Below are 23,495 nucleotides of genomic sequence, written 5' to 3' on the forward strand. Positions count from 1 at the left end.
ATCCCCAAGAGATGAGCAAAGAGAGCAGTGGAGAGATTGGCTAAAACCATGGATGAAGCCTCCTGGTTTCCCTGTGAGGGTTCCAATCACTTCACTGTGTCCCACAGTCCCTTCAGCACGCAGCTGATTTTCCTCCTGCCCTCCTGTCCTTGTGCCACCAGCAGGAGCTGCTCTTTCCCTTTCCCCGTGGCTGTTGTGGGAAGAAAGATGCTTCTCAGCCCTGGTCACCGTCACAGAAAGCCACCAACCCCCAAAGGGGTCCTGGGGGGAATGGCCATGGTGGGAAACGCAGCAGGGGGCTGTGAGAGCCCCTGTGAGCCTGCACTCCTGGGAAGCCCAGGGATGCTCACAGGTGGCATTGATGTGACACAGGCTGGGTGGGATGTGCTGCCACTGGAAATGAGGGGATTTGGGATGGTGCCCTACCTGAGACAGGAACAGAGGCCACACAAGCTGCAGAGGTGTTTGTTGGGGTGTCAGTGGGTCTGAGCTCAGTGACAGGCCTGGGGACAGCCTGAGTCACCAACCCAGGACACCAATCTTGGTGAGTGTGATGAGAAACCTCACAGCCAAACACAGCTGTACACAAAGGTGGCGCACAGAGCCGGGTAACAAACCTCTCCTCTGCACTTCAGCAATAAAAGCAAACCAATGAGATTTCCTACAAACATTTTCTGCTTTCCAACAGAAACACAAAACTCAATGAAAATCTGACAAAATATTTTGGAACAAAAATACAGATACAAACCTCAGGATTTCAAGTAATATTTATGGTGTAATTTTCCAAACATTTTAAATTTTTCAAGTTCCTTCAGTAAAAGTATTTTATGTTTCAACTCTTTGCCTTTACTCTGTCTGACAGAGCAGAAAATGTGTTGAAAATGTTATTTCTTCACCAACATTTTCATTTAGGTACAAAAGCAGCCATTACTCTTATCCAGCAGCAGTGATGTATGTAAGAGCAAATATATACGGATAGTGAATTCTAAACACAAGGAGATGAATCCAAGGAGCCATTTCTTACATGTTTAGAAAGCTGTGAAAAAGTTTATGTGCAGCTGCCTTACCTTTTCATCTGTCTTCACATCTACATTAGGAGAAAGGTGCTGTTTCAGAGATGTATGTGAGTACAGGCTGTGGTACAAGACCCGGGAGACCTTTTTGGAAACAGGTTTATTTTCCAAAGAGGTACTTCCAGTCATTCCAGAACATTTCTTGAAAGTATTGATGAATCTAATTCATGGAATCACTTCAGCAGGACAATGGGGGCCAGTGCTACACAGAGACTCCAGCACACAGCCAACAATGGGTTCTTCTGGGGTTGGGGGGTGTCTTACTGGCCACAGGAAAAGTTCTGCCACTGATTTTGGTGAGTTTTCCCTTGGCCTTAAGCAATAACCAGTGGTTTGTTAATGCAGGGACAAAGGCCCTCTCTTTTCTCATGTACTTGATTCTCCATTAGACTAATTTTGAGAAAATAACAAAGAAATGAAACAACAATCACTGACATCAGGACTCAATCCCATAAAACCTTTGTCAAGCCAGCCATTCCATCTGCTCCAAGGAGAAGCCACAGGCCAGGAAGGGCAGCTTAAATGTTCACCCCATAAGCAAAACATTAGGAGAAGGACCAGCCCGTGCCAATGGAAGCAAACCCAGTAACAGCACTTCAATCAAAAGTTCCCTTTGTGTCTCTGTTAAAGCCAACACGGTTCTTTCTTACCATTTTTGCAGACAGGACAGCACTGCTCTGGCTCATAGACCGGGTTGACACACTCGGGGACTGCGCAGTCTGCTACAACACAGTGAACTTCATTGCTGGGCTCGCAGCGACACCATTCGCATGGCGAGGGCTAGGAACAAATGTCAGATTAGCCCGTGGCCTCCCGCAGCTCACAAGTTTGCAACATTCCCATCTTGCCACAAGATAAACACATCAGCGCTCAATGCCCCTTGACTGAGTCATTCATCATGGCTGATACAAGTTAACCTCTGGCACAACAGAGCAACAGCTGAAAGAGGAAACCACAACATCAGAAAAACCAGCGGGCCCTGTTTTCCCATGCAGTGTGCCAGGTCTTTTAGGATTTTAGGTCCCTTTGCCAAAAAACCTGAGCTGCAGCCTCTAGGTTGTACCTTGCTGTACCCATCTGTTATCCTACATGTGTGGCCAGAAGAAGAGCAGGATTTGTGGAAGGTTCATTCCAGGAAGGGAGGACAGGCTGATTTTCCAGGCCATACCCATCTCTCACACAGACCACCATTGCCAGCCCCCCCAAGCTGTTGGAAGGGTGCTGCTGGCATGGCCTGTCCATCCCCCAGCCTCCTGGGCTGTTTTCATTCCCACTTTTCAGAGCAGAGGCGAACAGTGTTGCTCTTGGAGGGACAAACCCATTTTATTCTGTGTTTGTGCAGCACCTGCCTCAGGGGTCTGTGAGCACTCCTGTAGCACAACCATGAGATCTCAGCCTGGCCCCTCTCCTGCTTGCTTCAACAAGGGTTGTGAGCAACAGTCCCACATAAAATACATAAATAATTAAGAGACTGAGTAATTCTGCTGAGTCAGGGAATTCAGGATTAAAGCACCCAGCGAAATGGTTTTGTTTCAGCACCACCAATTTGGCCTGGAAGCTCTACCCACCTCCAAATTGTTACTGTCTCGACCTTTAAAAAGCTGTGAAAATCTGCTGCAAACATAGAAAGGTCAGTGTTTTAAGGTTTCCAGTGCCTTATGTGTGTGCTGGTGTCATGAAAGCATGGCAGCAGAGCTAAGGAAGGAGAATAAAAGGAGAATTGAAAGGAAAATAACTTCCTTTCAGTTCCAGTAGGTTTGATATGTAACTCCCAGTTTCTCAGCATCCATCACTAACATTTCAGTGAGTAAATGTGGGTATTGGGAAAAATTCTGCTTTATGTCCATTTGCAGCTGTGGGAATTCCTCAGTATTAAAAAATATTACTCAATATTAGAAAATAAAGTGGGATGCAAAGAAAGAAGGATTCATCCTGATGTATTTCAGACCTCAGTGCTGGGTCACTAATTTCTACAAGATAGATATAACCTGTGAGCCCTGTTTGTGGCTTGTAAGAAGCTCTTCAGTTCACCTCTAAGAAGCTTCATGTGTCTTGAGTCGAATAATTTATTCCCAGAAAATTTATTTCTACCTTCAAATGCACTAATTAAAGCTTCCCTTGCTTTGTCTCAGCATCTGCAGTCTATAATTCCCATCACCTCTCATTTGCTCATGGCTTTGGCAATTTAGATAAAATCAGCACTCCTTGAGCAAGGGAAGAAGTGTGTGGAGGTGGAATTCCTCTCTCTAATTATCGCTCCTCTTTCAATCCTGCTTTGATTTCTGTCTGAAGCACCAGGAATCTAAATTCATTTGACTGACATTTCTTATTCAAGGCTATTTAATAGGAAGAAACAATACAGAAGCAAACAGACAGAGCTATTTGCTGAGGGATCAATAAGAAAATTGCTGCTTTGTTTTTACTCATTTTAATCACTAATTATATGGAGCAGTAGAACTAGATCTTGTGATTTGTGGAAGCTTTCACCGACATCTCCTCCAGGGCTTGTACCCATCCTCACAACTCCAGTGGCTGCAATGCTGAGGAATAAGTGATGCTTTTCCAGGGCTGCAGCCCAATGCAGGGCTCAAAGGGGATCAGCACAAGCAGAAGCTGCCCCTGGACGACTCTGCAGCTGAGCAGATGAGACATGACACACACATCTTCTGCTCAGCCTTGGTGGTGCAGCCTGAAAATGACACTGTGACAAAGCAGGATGTTGCCTGATGCTCAGAGCAGCTTTCCAAGCAGGAAGAGCTGCACACAATTAGAGAAGGAAAGCACACCCTGGCAGAACACAGTGAACTGATGCTTTGAGAAGGCTGACCTAGAACAGAGTTACAGAGTAAAGCAGGGATTTATTAAAAGGCCTCAATGGTTACACCTTGGGCAGCACAAGAGCCCAGCCAGGGCTGCACCCAAGATGAACCAAAATGGTCACAAAATGGATGATCAGTCACAAGGTCTCACACTTTTATAAGTTCTGCTCCATTTGCATATTGGAGTTAATGGTCCAATTACAGCTTTAGGCTATGAAGTCCCATCCCCCTTGTTTTTCTCTCTTCAGTCCACTGTTTATACTTTTTGGGCCTGGAGTTGTAACAGTTGTCCTTGGACAAGCTGGAAAAGGACTGTTGTTCACCTACCCTGTGAAGAGAGCTTGCTAACACTTAGTATGAAGCTCAGAGTTACACAATAAAGCAGCACAGAATCTGAGAAATATAAAAGCCAAAACTTAAGGCATCATTCTCCCCTTTAGAGGCTCGACCTAAGCCACCAGATGAAAAGGCAGCTTTGGCATGAGCCAGACCCTTCCCTGCCACCTCCTCCTCCTCACTGTGTTAAGGTCAAGCCACTTGGTCTTGTCACCAGGATCTTCCTCTATCTGAGCACTTAGGTCACTTGTCAGTGCCACTCACCATGGGGGACTCCTGCCCTCCTGTCCTCTTGGTTTATGAGAGCCTGGGCACTTTCTTCCATGGGACGTGCTTTGGGATGTGATCTGCAAATCCCTGCCCGTTCAGAAAGGACTTTGCCCCAGGCACACTGGCTGAGCATTTGAAACTGTTGTCTGCAGGCTCTGTATCCAAGCTATTACTTTCCCTGGTGCTACCCTTCTTGTGGAACAATTCTGGGACACTGGCCAAAAAGTCCTCTGTCTGTTGGTACAGGCAGCAGGAAGCCCAAGCAGCAAAAGGACAAACTGGGAACCAGTGAAGAACAGGGAACCAGCAGAAGATGTCCTTAATTTTGGTTTCCTATTTCCCAATTTAAAGATTTATCCCTCATGACAGAGGGGTGGTTTACACTTTTGCAGCCACCAAAGTTCAAAGAACAGTTCCAGAAAAGGAGCTCTCATCCCTGCTGAAGGATACTGAAAAAACACAGGGGGTTTTCTGGAGTATGAGGGAGAGAGGACACTGTCCCACATGAACAGTGCAAATGCGTTATCTGTGTCCCTTTAACTGGTCTTCTGGAAAGAGTGTTAAGATTAAAGGATCACAAAAGGTGGTAATTTACTCACTCCTGTGTCCAAGGCAGGATAATCTCTTAGAGACCTCTCTAGGGAAGGATTTATTAGGCAGGATTTCAAGAGCTGTTGGTGAAGAAACATTCTGACCACTGCCCAAAAGGAAAGGGTGCTCCTGATGCCCAGCCACAACATGGACACATATCCACACCATTCCATGGTCCTGCCCTGCTCAATATGATTCCAGAAATGGCTCTATCAGGAGCAAGCTGAGCCCTTCTGTAGAAGGTATCAGTCAGTAGAGCAGCCTGACTTGGCCAAACCAGTGCAGCACTGAAATTCTTTTTACCCCCTCTCCACTCCTCATGGGGGTGAGAGCAGTGACCCTCAGAGCCAGTGGGGTAACACATTCTTGGATGCTGTTGTCAGGGCAGGGGCCAAGTCAAGCCAAGCTGGTGGGAAGCAGACGTGGCCAACATCTATCCACCATCCATGGGCTTTTAACAGCAGCTGAAATGGGGCACAGAGCACAAGGGGCCTTCTCAGCCTCTGCACTGACCCTAATCTCTCCTACAGCCAGTCGCTTCAAAAAGACTGGAGCTGCACAACCCATTCATAACCACCCCTGAGATCACAGCCCCATTTCTATTTCTCTTCTGTTCTACTGATCTCAAAGAGGACTGTGAGCCCAGGTTTGGCTGGGAGGGCAGGTTCAGTCCCTGGGCAATCCTCTGTGGGACAGCCCCATCACACCTCAGGATGGCCGGAGGAAGGAGCCAGCACTCCCTCTATTGTGTGCCTGGAAAACCTGAGTCTCAGGTGCTGTCAAATGGGAAACATCTGCAATCAGCAGAGTTTGTTAACAATGCAAGAAGGAAGGGAAATTAGAACAGAGAATAGAAAATACACACGGCTAATAAAGATTTTATGTGCACGGGCACATAATGATAAACTTGATAGACGACATAAACAAACACATGGAAAAGGCAGCAAAGGCAACAGAATGAAAAACAAGATACACCCTGAGCAGGGGAAATGGGGAAACCAACCAGGATATGGGTGCTCCACCTCCTGATCTTCACTCCTGCACCCACACACACCAGCTCCCCACTGATTTCACCCTCTTTTTGGAAGCAAATGCCAGCAGATGGAGGAATTATGACTGCTAACATCATCCAGCTACTCCTCTCTTACAATGCTGGGCACCACCTGGGTCCTTCTTTAGTCTGCTACAAGGTTTCAAAAATTTTTTTACCTCTGAGGAGTCTATTTTGTGAGCAGGCCCTCTAAAAGTCCTCTAAAAGGTGGGCACCCATAGAGATCACACAATCAAACAATTCTTTAAGCAATACTCTACAAAACTGATTATTTCCAAATATAAGGGAGAGGTAGAGAGAAGAACATGGAAATCTGGATTCAGAACTCAGAATGGTTAAATCTACTCCTTTATGTTTTTCTACAGCTGAAGAGATCTGAATTAAACTGGTACAATCACACCAATAACTGACACACAAAACTTCAAGATTTTAGGCAAGACCTTGCAAGAAGCACCTCAGTCATCTCATTTAGTCATAGGAATTCTCCTGTTGCAAGTACTTACTGAACCTCATCTCTGTATTTCTCCCTTAGCTCATGTCTTGGCCATAGCTACAGCACCTGAGCCACCCCTCTGCTGTCCCAAACATGGGAAAGGCTTTTCTATGTCCTCACCACGTAGGGAATATTCTCCTTGAGTGAAAGGAGGAAGCACATCTGTATCTGTGAAATATCATTTTGCAGCCCTCTTCTTGCCTGCCTGCAATCAGGATTTCTCTGTCTTTCTGTCTGCTTGTCCATCACTCTTAGCTGCTTCTACAACAGCTCTGGAGAGGTGGAGAGGGAGTGATTTACCTAAGACAAACTAAAACCCCTGCAGATGACATCTGACTGATACTTTTTGTTCACCTGCTTGTTCTGTCAGTCAATGAGAAACCATTTCCCTCACTTTCTGCTCTGCTGCCACATTCACCAGGCTAACTGGTTTCCAAGCCAGGAGATGTCTCAGACCAAGTTTGCAGTTCTCTGTGATCAGTTGGGATTCTTCCAGCTGGCTTTGCTCAGACTTGGGGTTTGAGGCTCACACCCCTCCAGGAGCTGGGAAAATGCTGCTTATTTTCCAAGCAGCCTTCCAAGACTAAAGTGCTGTTTGGTACCTGAGGATTTCAAGAGCCAGTAGATCTTGTATCATTAAAACTCTTACTCCTGGAGACCTTCCACTCCATGAATTTAGACACCAGCTCCTCCAGGCATGTTTAGCTCAGCCATTTCCCAACACTTAGGACCTCTCCTCACTTTTCCAAGAAAAGGCCTTGAATTGTGTGGCATTTTCTTTGTACTTGGGTTTTCTGCCTCATGGAAGAAGATTTACATCTTTGCTGAAGTCAGGCTGCTCAAAGCCTGAGATACAGTAATCAGGATTCGTTGTGCTGCTCTCTTCCCCTCCTTCCTACAGCTCAGCCTGAAGAGTTTTTGTACAAGGATGTGCCCTAATCCCATCCTGGAAGCTTCACCTCATTGCCAAGGTCCCATGAAGTGGTGCAGAAGGACCAGGTTCTGTCGCAGACATTTCTTCACAGAAATCCTTTCTTTCAGATTTCTGCGTCTTCGGGAGGCCAGAGGCCCCCGAAGAGAAGGTAAACAATTATTATCAGCTGCTGGGGAATGCAACAGGAACACCTTGATTGGCTCATTTTCTATGTTTATAATTAAGAGCCAATCACCAGTGCAAGCCAGGGGACTGAGTCCTTGGCCACAGCTTTGTTGTGGATTCTTTTCTATGTCTTCTTAGCTTAGCTAGCAGCTCTGCAAACCTCTCTCTATATTCTATTTAGTATAGTCATAATGTATTACATATCATATCTTAATAAATCAAGCCTTCTGATCAAGAAACAAGATTCACCGTCTCTCTCTCACCAGCAGCGACCCACTCAGGTCGCTGTAATAAGGTTCTTGTGCTGCCTGACACACAACAGCCCTTCACCAAGCAGACACAGCTCCTACCAGACTGTGCAGAGCAACACAGACTTCACAGCTATTGTATCAGGAATACTTCACTTTTCTTTTGGGGAACAAAATAAGTGCTCACAACCACCTAATCATGTTACAATGCACCCACTGATCATCATGCAGGGGCTGCATTGGAAGACAATCCAAGTATTTTCACTGAATACTGTTATTGAGGGCTGTGGTGTTCTTCAGTCAAAAAGGTGAATTTATAACATGGCCTGAATGACTGGAGCAATCTGCTTGGTTGACTGGAACACAAAGAGGGGTATAAGCACAAAACTAAGCCAGTGGGCTTGACTCTGAGCTCTGGGGAAACCCAAGGAGTCATCACCTCAGAGCAAAGGCAGGGGAGATACCAGGACTCTCAGTACCACTGCAAACCAAAATCAGGCATTTCAGCTCCCAGCTCCTTCAAACACCAAAAAGGACGTGGTGTCTAAGGATGTTCCTCTTCTGGGTGATACTGCAAAGGGAAAAAATGCTTTTCTTGGCAGTTTTACTGATTATGGAGTTGAAATACTTTCTCCCCCTTCAAGAACACTTTAGAAGAAGAAGTGCCAACCCCTTAAAAAGGAAGTGCCATCCTCTGCATTTCTGCTGATGCCAAGGTGGTTTGGGATGCAATGGATGTCAGCTGGCAGCTCTGCACACTTAAGGCATCACTGCCATAGATTCAGATCCACGAACTGTATCCACACTCACCTCCTGCCCACACTCTGGATGTGTCCCACCCCTTGCAAGTGCTGGGCTCCAAGAAAAGGAAGACTGAAAGCCATGGCTGCTGTCAATCCCTCTCTCTTTTAGTTTTCAAGAGACTCCCAGAGAGAATCCCTCAGACAGGCTGGACTGAAGGCATCCTGCTCGATGCAGACAAAACAGCAGGAACAGCAGAGTGATGCAGAGTGACGTCTGTCAAATTGGGCGCTTCATCTTAAGAGGAGCTGTAACTTTTAATGACACTATGGACAATGGCAATTCTGATGGAAATTATCCCTGTAGCTATAGTTTCAGGTGGGGAATTTATTGGCAGGAAGCAAGAAAGGGAAGAAAGTTTGAAAGGACCAGATGAGTAAATTTGGAGGCAAAAATGGCTTCCATATTATGGCTGAGGTGGGAAGTCATAAACCAGGGGAGAGGAATAAAAGAGGAACTGGGATAGCATTCATCAGAGATACTCCTGGAGGAGAAATTAGAATCATTTTCATTGTTATTGAAATTGCCTGTGATCTCAGACAGATTAGGAGAAGATTGCAGGAAAATTCAGAGAGCTTTCAGCTGAGAAATTTTGCAGGTGCCAAACTTGTGGACAAGGAGCTGGTGAACAAGTTCCACCTGAAGGTGGGACTGAAACCTGCCTACTTCTCTTCTGAGCTGCTCACTTGGCTTCACTATAAGCAGTGTATAAATAACAATCTAATTTGTGTTAAATATTTAGTAAATGGCTCTTTTGTATGTGCCAATACAAAACCCCTCAAAGTGCAAAAATTTCTCTCATTTTTGCCACTTAATTAATAAAATAAAAAGCATCCAGCCAGCTAGTGGATACAATATAAATTATACTAAAAAACCTGTAACCACCTGGATTTTCCATAGGTGGAAAGTTGCTCAAATCAACAATATGTTGAGTAATTATAGACAAGCACACTCACTGAAAACACCATCAGGTTGCAAATGACTTTGCAACAGGAAAAAACTATTAAGTCATTAGATAATTTATCTGCAGTGAAAAAATTGGAGCTCTATCCTACTTATGTGGAGCCCTAGCAATACAAATCAACTTTGCCATCCAAAAACTGAAAAATGCTTGCACCACACTGCAGATTGGCTAAACCAAGCACCTGGCATCCAAGAAGCAGCAGAAGCAGATGCTGAGATCCTGTTTTTAAGGGAGCCCTCAACACACACACAGACATTGCTAACACAAGAGTCTTTCCAGGGTGCTGGTGACCAGGCTTGGACTCTGGAGCTGGAAAAGCACAAGGATGCTCTAATCCCTCCAGCTGTGTATTCCTCTCATTCCTCATTGCCATGCCTGTCCATGATCACAAACATTTTCCTTGCCATTCTTTGTACACATTCCTGGGGAGCCCTATAGATCAGCAAAGGCAGATGAGGGGCACAGAAGATGCACCTCATCCTGGCTATCCTGGGCCCACATCTGATGAGTCAGGGCTCTGATGGCTTTAGGAGCTTTGCACTCAGAGATTAGCTCTGTGCTACACAATCTGATGAGTTTAAAAGGCTCCTGGAACCCTGTCTGGATCTGAAGAGTGACTCCTCCATTAGCTGATGAGAGAGACAGCCTTGAGCTCAGTCCTGGCCCCTTTTCCACCAGAGCTGTGTGTCTGCAGTCTCGTGGTCGCTTTTCCCTCCCGAGAGCAGCAGCAAAGCTTTCTGTAAAAACATGACTTTGCATTTCCTCCGTGAGAACACTCTCTTTGCTTTGATCTATGTCTCCTTTTATTCCTTACAATAGTTGCACCTCACCTACCCTGGGGCTCTGGCACTTTGCTGATAATTTTTATGACTCGATGACAATGGTGTTTTAGTTCAGACATGGCCAGTGCCCAGGAAGGGGACTCCTGAAAGGTTACAGACATGACAGATGGCTCCAACGTGTGATGTGCAGCCCTGTTCGGACACACACAAAATGTCTGCGTGTGCTTCACCTTTGTTAAGCTGCTTTTAATGTCAGCAAGGGAAGTGAGCCCAGCTGGCAGCTTTCTGCTCTCCATTCCCTCCTGGCTGGCTTTTGCAATGAAGGAGCCAGATGCAGGAGAAAGCCTCCTGGAGCAGGGAGAAAGGAATGGAGGCCCTGGTCAGAAAGGTGATCCCTTTTACACATGTTTTCCTTATACCTGTGCCTGCTGTTTCCTCCTTTGTGCACACTGAGATGGGAGAAGGTGGCGAGATCAGCTCCATGTACTGATAAAACACTGAGTTTCCATTATAAAGGAAGGTATAATACAACCAGACATCACTGGGGAGGAGATGTGGACCTTGGTCCTGTTCCTTCTGCAGCTGCCAGGGAGGTTCCTGTCCCTCAGGGGATGTCATCCTTTGGTTATGAGCACAGGCTGGGAAGGATGTGAGCTGAAATCAGGTTTCAATGGGTTACCTGTGATGAGAGAACACACTGGGCTCTGCTTACACAGGAGCACACTGGGCTAACCCTCAGTCACAAAGTTTTGCTGACTGGGATGACCACAGCTAACATACTGAGAGATTCCCTGCTTTCAGGAGCTGTTTCAAACCCTACTGCTTCTCCAAGCATACTGATTTCACTGCAATTCCCAAAGAATTACCTCTGATATTACCACAGAACAGAGTAAGGAAGCCTCACACATCCTTATTTTGCAACTAGACTGAGCATTGTCACTACACAACTTATCTAATTACAGCTTTTAAAACAGTAACTAGAATAATTGGCTGATTGAGCACTTTTTTAATGAATGCAATTCTGCATAGAGCACATTCCAGTGGCAACAAACACATACCTGCACTTCCCCTCCCTCTGGCAGGAAATAGTTTCCTAAAAAACCTTCTCACCAATGAGCTCTGGATGTTTGTAAGGATGACATCCTTCTTCCTAAGCTGATGACCTGAGGACCTCCTCCTGCTCAGCAGCCCCACAGAAACACCCTGGGTGACAGAGACAAACAGCTTGGGAGAGCCAAGGATGAGCAGGTCTCTCCTTGGCACAACAATAAAGCCTCAGACTTGATTTTACCACTCTTGGTAACACCTGCAGGTACTACATATTCCATTTTCTTAACAGCAAGGCTCCAGCAGCCATGGAGGGAGGGCAGGAAGGTGCCAGAGCTTCTCCACTGGCTGTGCAGAGATATCCCCTCTCCTTCAGCAGCTCCCTGGACAGCCCCTTTCTGGAAGCCAGCAGAGCTGAAGGGCTTTTTCCTGCAGTGAATCACTGAAAGCCCAGCCCCAGCTCTGGCAGTACCAATGCTGGGCACACATTAATTCCTGTGTCATATTTACTGGGGAAATACCAATCCCTTGGGATTGCATGTACAGGCTGAGCTCTGCACTGTGACTAAAACCAGGGGCCTGTGCTCAATTCCTGCTGATTCTGAATAGTGGGGATTCAGGTTTTGGGTCTCATCCATTTCAGTGGAGAGCTCTGAGACAGTTTGTGTGTGGCACAGCCAGCATCACTGAGCTCTGAGCTTTTTAGGCCTCCCATGTATTACTGTGCTCTATTTTCTTTCATGGATTTTTTTAGCCAAATTCTGAATAAAGCCCACCTTCTTCCACCTATTGGAACAATATATTTGTGCATAATGTGATATATATGTTACAGAATCAGTAGCTAAATTCATAGCATAATTTTAAAAATAGGTTTCACTATAGATCAATATGACAGGCCTATCTATTTTAGTATGTTTTCTTGGTACAAATTATGACAGAAATACAGTAAGTCAGTAATTTTAGATTCCTTTGCATAGACATTGTCACTGTAATTTTGCCAGGAGGGAGATAATAAATCATACTTTTCCATCTGACTGATGTTCTGTTTCCCCTGTCTGATTTCAATGGCTGTGTGCTATCTTCAGAGCTGGCATTGTTCACGGCTCCTTTTATTAAAGCACAGGCACGTTATTGAAATTTCTTTTGTATTATGATTTTCTAGCCATATGTGAAACTGCAGAACACACAAGAAGGGAAAAAAAAAAGCCCCACTTGTTTGAGTCATAGTAGAAAAAAAAAAGCCTGCTGCACACATCTTGGAGAGAAAAATGCCAATATTACAATGGGGGACCCATGCTGGCCCTCTCCACCCAGGGCTGGCACACTCTGGTTTCTCAGAGAAATGTTCTCTAAGAGCACCACCCCAAGTGCTCCATTCATATTTGATGAGCTTGCACTCCAAGGCTGGGTACCTGGTGGTCAGAGCCAGGCTGTTGTTTACACCACTTAAATTCTATTTCTGTTCAGAAATTTCTATTTCTGGCACACTTCTGGGGGGTGGGGAATCCCTTTTTGGTTTCACTGCCTCCTTTTCTCCAGCATCAGGATGGACACACTGTGTTTCAGGGGCTGAGAGCTGCATACCTGCCTGCACGTGCCTTTTGATGAGAGGCCTTGCTTTGCTCAGTTAAATTCAGGTAATTGCATTAATAAAACATTTTAAAGAGAATTACCAAAGGAGAAGGAGGTGCCACTATTCTGAAGTAAAGGTTTCCATAATGATCTGAGAAGCAGTGGATGATAATGCTATGCTTACACAGTCCCTCATGTATTTTGGGTTCTGATTACACCCTGAAGAACCCTGCTAGAGCTGTGTCCCTACTGTGCAAAGCACTGTTCAAGAAGACATAAAATCAGCAAGATACAAAAACCTTCACTGAAGGGTTACAGGTGATTTGTGGACAAAACAAAGCAATGAACTTAAGATATAGTGGCAGGGAACAGGGGAGAGAAAAATAAAGTAGAATTTTTGCAATGAAATCCTGCCTCTTTTCAAGTCAGCAAAAACTTTGCCCTGGAAGGAAAAATGTCACCTTTGCTGCTTTTTTTAATTTTTTTTTTTTTTAACAGTGTGGAGGAAAAAGGCATGAGCAGGGTTTGTTTTCTCACCTCTCCCCACTTGTGCTGATGCAAGGGACTAACACTTGGGCATTACATTTTTCAGTGAGGATAGGTCTGGGAGGAGGCAAGGTGGAAGGGGAGAGGACAAGGAAGTGGAGAACTCATTGGGAAGGGCAGGCAAATAAAGGCAGCAGCAGAGGATAAGCACTGGCAGAGCCAATGGCTAGAAGAAATTCCAGCTCTGTGCTTGGCAGAAAGGAGGACAGCCACTGAAGAGCATCCAAAAAATGTCCAGAGTGTTTTCCAAACTCAAGTTCACAACTGCAGGTTGAAGCTGCCCTTCTCACTTGAACATCATCAGGAAGGCCAAAACCTCTGGTGTTGCCACCCAAAGGGTAACTCACCCAAGGTTCTGCCAGGCTAACACAGATATTTCAATGTCTGTGCTTAGGAAATTCCTGCCACTGCCCTGGAGGAGGATGGCACCGTGCCCACCCTCCTGCAGGGACAGGGAGCAGTCCCTGCCTGTCACTCTAAAACGGAGAGAATATTTCAAGATGTCAGCTTGACAATCTCTTGTGAACTGACCATTTATCTCCCAGCACTGGCATTTTGCTACACATCCAGAGGTCTGCAAGAGGTTATTGTGGATGTGCCTCTGCTGGGTGATGAGAGAGCCAGGAAGTTCAGAGCTGATAGTGGACTTTCCAACCTGACAACCCAACCCTCTTCCAGTGGCTCCTCACTGTGGCTACAAATACACTGCATCCATGCCATAACTGCATTTCTCAGAGGTGTTTGCTTTTCTGCCAGTAAGTCATGCAAGAGAGCAAACACTAATCAGCACTTGGGGACACTGCTGCCTCAGTCACATTTGCAGAGCTCTCCATCAGCTGCCAATGAACATCCATCACACTGCAGAACACTGTCTGCTCAGCTTCCCATCAGTGCTGGCTGGGGACATTCATCCCAAACACAGCCATGGGGACCTGCAATAACCAACACCAATCCCCATTTGCTTCTTTCCTGGCTCTGAAAGATGTCTGCTCCTACAGGTGAGCACAGAGCACCTGGGCTCAGAGCTTAACCTCCAGGACTGAAATCAAGGCAAGGATGATGTGGGAGAGAAAATGCAGCTGCCAAGTGACCCTGAGAGCCCCTGCCAGATCCCTCTGGAGAAAAGAGCCTGGGACTTCCAGCATCCTTCACCCCTTCCCTGTAGCCACCACAGCTGCCTTCAGCCCTGCTCTGAGAGGGGGCATTGGGGACCTGAGATACCACATTGCAGTCCAGCAAAGAGAAAAGCAGAGAACAAGATGGGAAATAGAGAGAGGGATCCCAGAACAACCCACCAGACCTGCCCTCTCTCCTGCCTCACAGGTATCAGAATCATGACCTCCAGGCATCAATCTGCATTTTAATCTGCACATTTGAATCAGATCATGGCTAACACTACAGAGATTGTGCTGGCCTTTTCTGCAGGTGGAACCCTAGCCTCAGCCAAAGCTGGGAGTAAATCCCACTGAAACTAGGGAATGAGGCAGGCCCCAAACCCACCAACATCTCCCAGGACCCATAAGAGATAAAGATGCTACAAAGATGCTGCCTGGGGTTACTAAGCCATCTGTCAAAGACACAACATTTTACAAAAGGATACAAGAAAAATTCTCAATGGGTTTGGATTTATAATTGAACTTCAGCATTTCAGTTGTACATGTTAATGATTGAGGGGCACAAGCATAAATATTTGGACAGCTGTCTAAGCTACATGGCTTGTTGGCATGTTTGTATTTTGTGCTTATGGGTGTTGTGACTCAAAAAATCAGATGTACAAGATCTGTTCACTAGAAGAAAGCTAAATATTCAAGAAATGGGTCTTTGTAACTACTCCTTTACCCTGACAGCATTGCAGTTACTGCCAGTGGTAAGAAAAAAAGATTGAATCACATTTGGATTTCTCACCCCAAAGCTGAGAAAAAAAAAATAAATCTAGAAACAATTCACCCAACTGGAAACCTCTCATAGATATTGATATCCTAGGAAAAAAAAATCCAAGAGAAAAAAATTAATCCCAATTTGTGAAAGATCAGGCAGCTGAAATTTCTACAAGATGAGTCAGTCCTGGCACACATACACAGACACACACTTGCAAAAGATTTTTAAATAGAGGCTAATTTCAGCTGAAACTCAGCAGTGACAAGCACTTCTATAGATGACTATTTGAAATCTACATACCAGCAAGAGTAAATCAAGTGGGTGAAAGGGTTCTGAGACCACATAAAACAGTGCCTCTGTGTCCACTGAAAGCAGCCTGGGCCTGAGTCAGAACAGCCTCTCGTCTTTGACTTCAGTGTGTGTGCAATGGATGGGAGAAAGTTTGCAGACATTATAAATTCAACAGGATGAGGGAAGAGCAGAGCTCAGAGCCTGTAAAACCTATGAACTGCTCCAGATTTCATCTGCAGAGATAGCAGGTATAATCTTTCTTCTGCTGAAATAAACAACAAAATGCTTGGATGCCTCATAAAGTCAAGACTTCAGAGCAGCAGCTTCCTGAATCTCAAAGTTCTGCCTTTCCTATAGAATTTATAAAGTCATAGTTCACAGGTGCTTCTTTATTCCCCACAAAACAGTGATCTTCCATTGTCTGACTCTCCTACAGAACTTTGAGGGGAAAAAAGCAACCCACTGTTTATTCTAGGTAAACACAGAAGTTTCCAAAACATTGGTTTCTGCCCTATCCCACAACATATTGGGCTTTCAGCAAAACACAGGTCCAGGTCAAAAGTTTGACTGCCAGCTAAATAAAGTGTGAAGGATCTGCCATTAGCTCTGGACAGAAGGTTACTGTGTGTCACAGTGGTGTGACACTGTCTACTTGGTGCTTCCCAGAGGGTGCTGCAACTTTGCTTTCCACACAGCACCCCAAGTGCTTGAATACAGGGAACCAGATGGCTCCTAACTCTCTCCAACAGCTTTTCTCTCCTCTATTCTGTTTTCCTAGAGTTTAAGCTGTTATCAGGATGAAATTATTTCTTTCAGGAAAAGAGATCACTACTTTTCCACTTAATTCACACACAAGAGATATTTTTATGACAAGATCTATCTCTCCCACTGAAATCTCCTCAGAGTCCTTACAAATTTCTGCTTCCTAAAAATGAGACCTTATAGCTCTCACATGTAAACCTGATCACCTAGGTGGGATATCTCACCACTTGACAACAGAGCTGTCAAAATAGGACCACTGAAGTGTGATCATGGGATGAACTTGGGCCTTCCCAGGGCAAGAAGGATCTGAGCAGTTATATCAAGATCAGCATCTTCACATCCCTCAGCAAAGCAAAGCAGGTTGATCAGGGTGGCCCTCAAGGAGATGCCCCTCATACATCTGCTTTATCCTGTGTTTGTGACATTAAACTGTCTTGGGCAGACTCAGTGACTGCAGTTCCAGATGGACAGAGAAAGATAAACACAGCACACATGATAGAAAAAAGGAATTACTGACTGCTACCTTCCCTGAAAATGCCCATTTCTGTGAAAAACAGAACTGCCATCTATGTTACTGAGAATTGTGAAGTACTCAGACCTGTATGAAATTATTTTCCTTGCAGGAAAGACAACAAACTGGCCAAGTGTATAATAAAATCTGGCACTCAGCCAGGAGGAGTTACAGGCTGTTGTTAATTATGGAGGTTCAACTCTCAAAGCCACATGACCTGAACAACAAACTTGTGTACCTGCAGCTTTTACAGCCCCTGTTCTTCACTGGGAAATGCTGTTTTCAGAATTGAATAGCACAATTGAAAGCTCGTGATCAAACTCATTAGAATGAGAACTGCAGGTTGTGTAGTGGTTTTGGAAAACACTGACTTGTTTTTAAGATCTATTTCAGGATTTCTTTATGACATTCCTTACAATAACTCAACCATTACAATGAATCCCCATGCTTCTCATTGCTTGAGATGCTCATCTACCCAGGATTTCATCTTCTCCATTCTAGACAGCTTCATCACAGTTGAAATGAAAAAAATAAATAGAGTTTACCATCTACTTATTTGCATGCTCATACAGTTATGAGTAACAGCTCTCAGTACCATGCCATCAATTTTTTGCTATCCAAATTGCAAAAGGGGTTCTTAAAAAGCACTCAGTAGTGGGTTACACAGCCTTGGCAGTCCAGCATGAGCCATGCTATGAGCAAAGCAGGCAGATGCAGAGGGCTGGCAATTCCCTCAGAGGCTTTGACTGACCACTGGCCCTCAGGGATGCACATAAAGGGGAGGTGACAGCTTTTACTTGAGCCAGATCTGCATCACAGCTAAAAATGACTTCAACTTCAGCATTCATCAGTGGCAGTAAGCAAATACTGAGTGCCTTTGAGAGCTCCCACCAAACATACAATTCCTAAAGCATACTAGTAGGAAATACTGAAGAAAGTGTTCCATACCTTAAATTCCTCCAAGATTTTGTAATTTTTCCCATGATATTCACAAAAGTTTTTCACTTCTTTGCATTCTGGACAGCATCCATTGTGTTCCACTTTTGTGCACTTTGGGTGGATTTTAGGGCATTCTGGTTGATCACAAACAGGTCCATCCTCAGTACAGATACAGGGACAGTTGGAATGTCCTGGGAAAAAACGTTCTCCCAGTTTGTACACAAAGCCACTGTCATCCACACAGCCCTTCCCCCGGTAATCATCAAAGATCAGATTGTCATTACTGGAGGTCTGGTCCCCTTCATCAGCGGGGTAATCTTCATGATTGATGGCAGCTGGAGTGACCAAACCAGGGAGCACAAACAGAAGTATCCAGGCTTCATGGATGTGAAGAGCCATCCCCCTCCTCAGCTTCTCCATGGGACCTCAAAGCCAGATACAAACAGCTGCTTCCATAGGGAGACCAGTGTTGTGGTCTGAAAACAAACAGTTTCAAGTGAGAAAAAACTCAAAATTCAAGGAATACTGACTTACAGAAGTCATTGTTTCAACCAGTACCAAAGAATAAATCAAAGTTTTTAACTATCACTGTTTCATTTGAATTAAACCTCTTCTTAACTATTGGCAAAGAGAACAAAGCACGTGAAATACCTAAAATTAGACACACATGCCTGGAAGCATATGACCATAAAATATCTCTGAAGGAATGGTGGTTCACAGAATCATCTAATTTTTACTTTCCTCATTTTTGCAGTTGAGTTTTTGGATGCACCAGAAATTAAACCAGCTGCCTGAAATCTCATGGTGATGGGCAGCTCGGAGGGTTTTGAAGCCAAGTTTAAGGATGGTCTAAACCTCCTGTGAGGGCCACTGTCCCTTGGTGCTACGGATGGAGCACAGCCCACTTCATTAAACCGAGGTGGGAAAACCGAGCTGAAAAAGGAGTTAAACATAATCTGCTGTCAGATCTGTGCCTGATCTGAAAGATGGTGCTGGGTTAACTTGGGCTGTGAGAGATGGAATAGTACAGAATCTTATTTACAGCATTTCTGAAGAGGGACTTTTGAGCTACCAACACAGCCCAGCCTGCAGCAGGTACGTTTAACCCTGCCAGAGGCAAAGATGCAATTCACCATCCCCATTATTCAGCATTTCAGTGATTCCCAGCAAAACCGCCGAGTGCAGGACGTTAAATGCCTGCATAATGCATGGAGCCGCTGAAACGTGTCGGCCTGATTAAGCTGGAGCCTTTCTAAAACTTCGGGAGCGACCTGCGGTGAGCTGTGCTGGAGCGGAGGAGTGAGCACGGAGCCCGGCAGGGAGAGAGAGGGGCTCTCAGTGACCCCCGGAAAGGCTCCGTGCCGGTGCCTCGGGAACACCTCTGGCTGCCCACAGTGCCACATCACCGCCACCAACCTGCCCACACACCGGTGCAACCCCGGCAGCAAACTGGTTTCTGACCCCTCTTAAAAAAGTATTACAGGAAACTTTTAAATGAGATGAAATATCAGCATTACACGGACTGCAGAACTACGGAGGCAGATGCTGGCACAAACCAAAACAAGAAGGGTTGTTGGGGTGTGTGTGTGTCATCATCCCTTCTCTTCCTCCATTCCCAGAGCATGCACACCCAGGCTCACGGAGTCTACACAAACATGCATTATCCCCCACACACGTACTGCCCCCACCCCTCAGGGTGACATTTTTATATACTGGCTTTTTTGGTGGACTGCAGATGTTCAGCAGTTAATTCTCCCCTAATTGAAGCAAAAAAAGGAGCAGCAGGAGGAGAAAGCTTTAATCCCAGAGAAGCAGCTAAAGGATCCTGTTGACCAAGCAGTTTTTCCGAAGCCACAACAGAGGGAGACACCGGATATTACACAAGATTTATCAAATTCGAAAAGATATCTTCTTAATTGAAGTACTAGCTGTGTTTCCATCACAAGGACTGTGCACCCTCTTGTTATTCCTATCAGCAATATCTCGTGTAACATGCTGTTTGGAAATCCAGCGATTCATGCAGATACGGCTGCTTTACATATCTACAGAGGAGAGCATCTCCCCACCTAACGCTACAGGTAGGTTGCAACACTGCAGATTTGTGGGCATTTAGGGGAAAAAAAAGAGCAGCAAACAGAGTCATTAATATCTGAGGAAATGTGAAACACTTGTGAGAATTTGCTGGAGTTTCATGAGGAAGCTCTCAAAACAAATGCGTGTGTATACATATATGTATATAAAAGTTCTCCCCAGATATTTTGCTACAGCAGCTGAGATGTCCCACAGCAACTCACAGGCACTCGGCTCGATCCTGGAAACCAGACAGACTGCAGACGTCTTGCACGGACACATTTCAACAAGTAAACAAATGCTGCTTGGCTCAGAATTAGTTTACAGCTTGAACTTTCTCACCATTTCTCATCCTGAGAGGGGCCAGGATCATAGGTAAGTCTCTGAAACGTTTTCATCCGCCTTCCCTCACCCCAAGTAAATAATTCACACCTACCTGATCGGGCTGGATGTGAAAGCTGAGAGGGGTCACAGGCCAACATGGACTGAAAGGTTAGAAACAGATTAGTGAAAGCAGTTCTTCCTAATCACGTTTTCGGTGTTGACTCATGGACAATCCCTTTTCCTCCACCTCCCATCGCAAAACGGGAGCGCGGCAGCCCAGCAACCACAACATGAGAACTGAGCTTTAACCCGGCGCCGACGATTCAGAGGGAGCAGGATTCAGGCGGTCCGGAGGCTGCGATGCCGCGGAGAAGCCCCGGTGCCAGCAGCAGAGTCATCGCGGCGAACTTGGGCTGCATCTCCTCAGGTCTCGGGGCGGGCGGGGGAGAGAAAACAACCCATCCCTGTCCCCTCCCTGTGCCCGGCGGATCTCCTGCGGCTCCAGCTTCGCCTCGGCGGGGGAAGGGGGGGAGCGATCGCGGGTTAGGCGGGAGGCAGGCGGGGGAGGGCGGGCGCAGGAGCCCCGCGCCCGGCGGGCGGGCGGCCCCCGCGCCCCTCCGGGGACTCCCCGGCCCGGGCGCCGGCCATGCCCGCGCCGCGCAGCTCCGCGCTCCCTGCCTGCCCCTATCACGATTAATTTTGCTTTTAGCGGGGTGGTGGTAAAAAAAAAAAAAAAAAAAAAAAAAAAAAGAAGAGAGAAGAGCCGGGGGGGTAAAACCCAAAAAATAATGCAGGGGCGGGGCGCCTCCGCCCCGGCCGCTGCTCCGCCTGCCGCCGGCTGGGGCGACAGCTCTGCCCAGACCTGCCGGTCCCCCTCAGATCCACCGGCTCCCGTCAGATCCGCCGGCTGGAGCTCCTGTCAGCCCGGCTCTCTTCAGCCCAGTTCCCCTCAGATGCACCGGCTGGAGCTCCCCTCAGCCCGGCTCCCCTCAGATGCACCGGCTGGAGCTCCCCTCAGCCCGGCTCCCCTCAGATGCACCGGCTGGAGCTCCCCTCAGCCCGGCTCCCCTCAGATGCACCGGCTGGGGCTCCCCTTCAGCCCGGCTCCCCTCAGATGCACCGGCTGGAGCTCCCCTCAGCCCGGTTCCCCTCAGATGCACCGGCTGGAGCTCCCCTCAGCCCGGTTCCCCTCAGATGCACCGGCTAGAGCTCCCCTCAGCCCGCTTCCCCTCAGCCCAGCTCCTCTCGGCCCCGCAGCCCCCTCAGATCCACCGGCTGGGGCTCCCCTCAGCCCGGCTGCCCTCGGATCCGTGGGCTGGGGGTTCTCTCAGCCCCTCCGCTCTCTCCAGCTCCGGCTCATCGCCGCTGCCCCGGCGCTGTCCGGGAAAACATCCCCCATGGCCGCATTGTGGAAACTTCGCCTCATCTTCCCACAGGCGGCTGCGCCGGGGAAGGGGCGCCCCGGCTCCTGTGGCTCGCGCTGCGCTACATTAAAAATCAATCTCCTTGCAATTCGGCTGCGCCGGCATTAGGCGTCATTGTAAAGCTGTTTCTCCAGAAACCGCCAAAAGAGAGATTCTTGGCGTTGGGGAAAACGCGGTGACAGCAGGAAGAGGGAGAACTAGAGGGGTTTATTTGGATAAAACGCTAAATAATGCTCCGTTTGGGCGAACATTCCCCGAATAGCGCAAAGACGAGCTAGGAAGCTATAAGCGCGCAGTGCTGCTGTCAGACCGCTCTCGTGGAAGGCGATGTCACTGTGTGTCACTGTGCCCAGCTCCAGAGGCAAACCCTGCCATCGGCACCCGCGGACAGCAGCGAATCCTGGCTGTGGAAGCGCACGCAGCGCACCTCGACCCCGGGGCCGCGCAGGATGGAGAGCTGGCCCACGGCCAGAGACAGCACCTTCACGGAGCCCTCGCTGCTGGCCAGAGCCACCAGGTCACCTGAAACACACGGCAAAGGCATCATCGAGGTTGGCAAAGGCTGCACAAGAGAGCGGCACGGGAAGTTTTGAGATGTTGGCTTTAAAGAGACTCGCGTGTACTCCTGTTTTCTGAGATAAATTAACAGAAAGTTGGACGGATCAATAACAATGAGATTGGATTTTGGAGTAATTAGGCCAGTCTGGAGACCTCATGTTCTCCTCACAAGGAGCCTGGCTACTTAGACAGAATGACAGAATCTGCTCAGTTGGAAGGGTCCCACACGGATCATGGAGTCCAACTCCTGGCCCGGCACAGGACACCACGAGGGTCACACCATGTGCCCAAGAGCGTTGTCCGAACCTTTTTTGAACTGTCAGGTTTGGAGCCGTGACCATCCCTGGGGAGCCTGTGCCAGTGCCCAACCACCCTGTGGAAGAAGAACCTTTCCCTAATATCCAACTAAACCTCTCCTGACACAGCTTCAGGCCATTCCATGGGGTCCTGTCACTGGTCCCCACAGAGCACAGATTAGTGTCTGCCCCTCCACTCCCCCTCACAAAGGATTGGCAAACCCTGGAGAGTCTCCCCTCAGTCTCCTCCAGCTGAACAGACCAAGTGCCCTCCGTCATTCCTCACACAGCTTCCCCTCAAGGCCCTTCACCATCTTTGCTGCCCTTTGGATGCTGTCTAATAGCTTAATCATTTTTTTATGTTACAGTGATGAGAAGTGCACACAATACTCAAGGTGGAGCAGACCAGAGCAGGACAATCACTTATATTTAAATACAGTTGTTCAGGGACAGATTCTGAAACACAGACGGAGCACCAGAGGAGTAGATGCTCTCCTAATACCTGTAGGTATCAATATCAGACCATGCTTTTGACACTCCTTTTCTTGTACCACTCTAAGACATGAGGATATGAGTTTTCAGCTGAATTTCCAGAAAGTCAGGCATCTAACTGTACTGAGTGCTTGCTCCCTTATATCCTTATGGAAAAAATGATAATTAAATCCTTAGTATAGAACAGGGATTAACAGCAGAAAAAATAAAAGAAAATGTAAAAAAGGTTCTAAGGAGTTCTCAGTTTCCATGTGCTTT

The 23,495-nt window shown here is 46.8% G+C and overlaps 2 protein-coding genes across 2 annotated transcripts in view; both read right to left on the bottom strand.

The window, feature by feature from the left end:
* The window catches only part of VWC2L (von Willebrand factor C domain containing 2 like), a 41,402-nt gene extending 22,909 nt beyond the window's left edge, over positions 1 to 18,493 (bottom strand). Inside the window, exons 1-2 of the mRNA XM_058809892.1 lie at positions 18,083 to 18,493; positions 1,724 to 1,853 (exon numbers count right to left, since the gene is read on the bottom strand). Coding sequence (XP_058665875.1) covers positions 1,724 to 1,853; positions 18,083 to 18,493 — 541 coding nt within the window. The remainder of the gene's footprint in view (positions 1 to 1,723; positions 1,854 to 18,082) is intronic.
* A 3,738-nt stretch (positions 18,494 to 22,231) lies between these two features.
* SPAG16 (sperm associated antigen 16) overlaps positions 22,232 to 23,495 on the bottom strand; it is a 391,289-nt gene continuing 390,025 nt past the window's right edge. Inside the window, exon 16 of the mRNA XM_058809453.1 lies at positions 22,232 to 22,413. Coding sequence (XP_058665436.1) covers positions 22,232 to 22,413 — 182 coding nt within the window. The remainder of the gene's footprint in view (positions 22,414 to 23,495) is intronic.

Source organism: Ammospiza caudacuta, chromosome 8 (genome assembly GCF_027887145.1).
Source record: "Ammospiza caudacuta isolate bAmmCau1 chromosome 8, bAmmCau1.pri, whole genome shotgun sequence".
In the NCBI taxonomy this organism is placed as follows: domain Eukaryota; kingdom Metazoa; phylum Chordata; class Aves; order Passeriformes; family Passerellidae; genus Ammospiza; species Ammospiza caudacuta.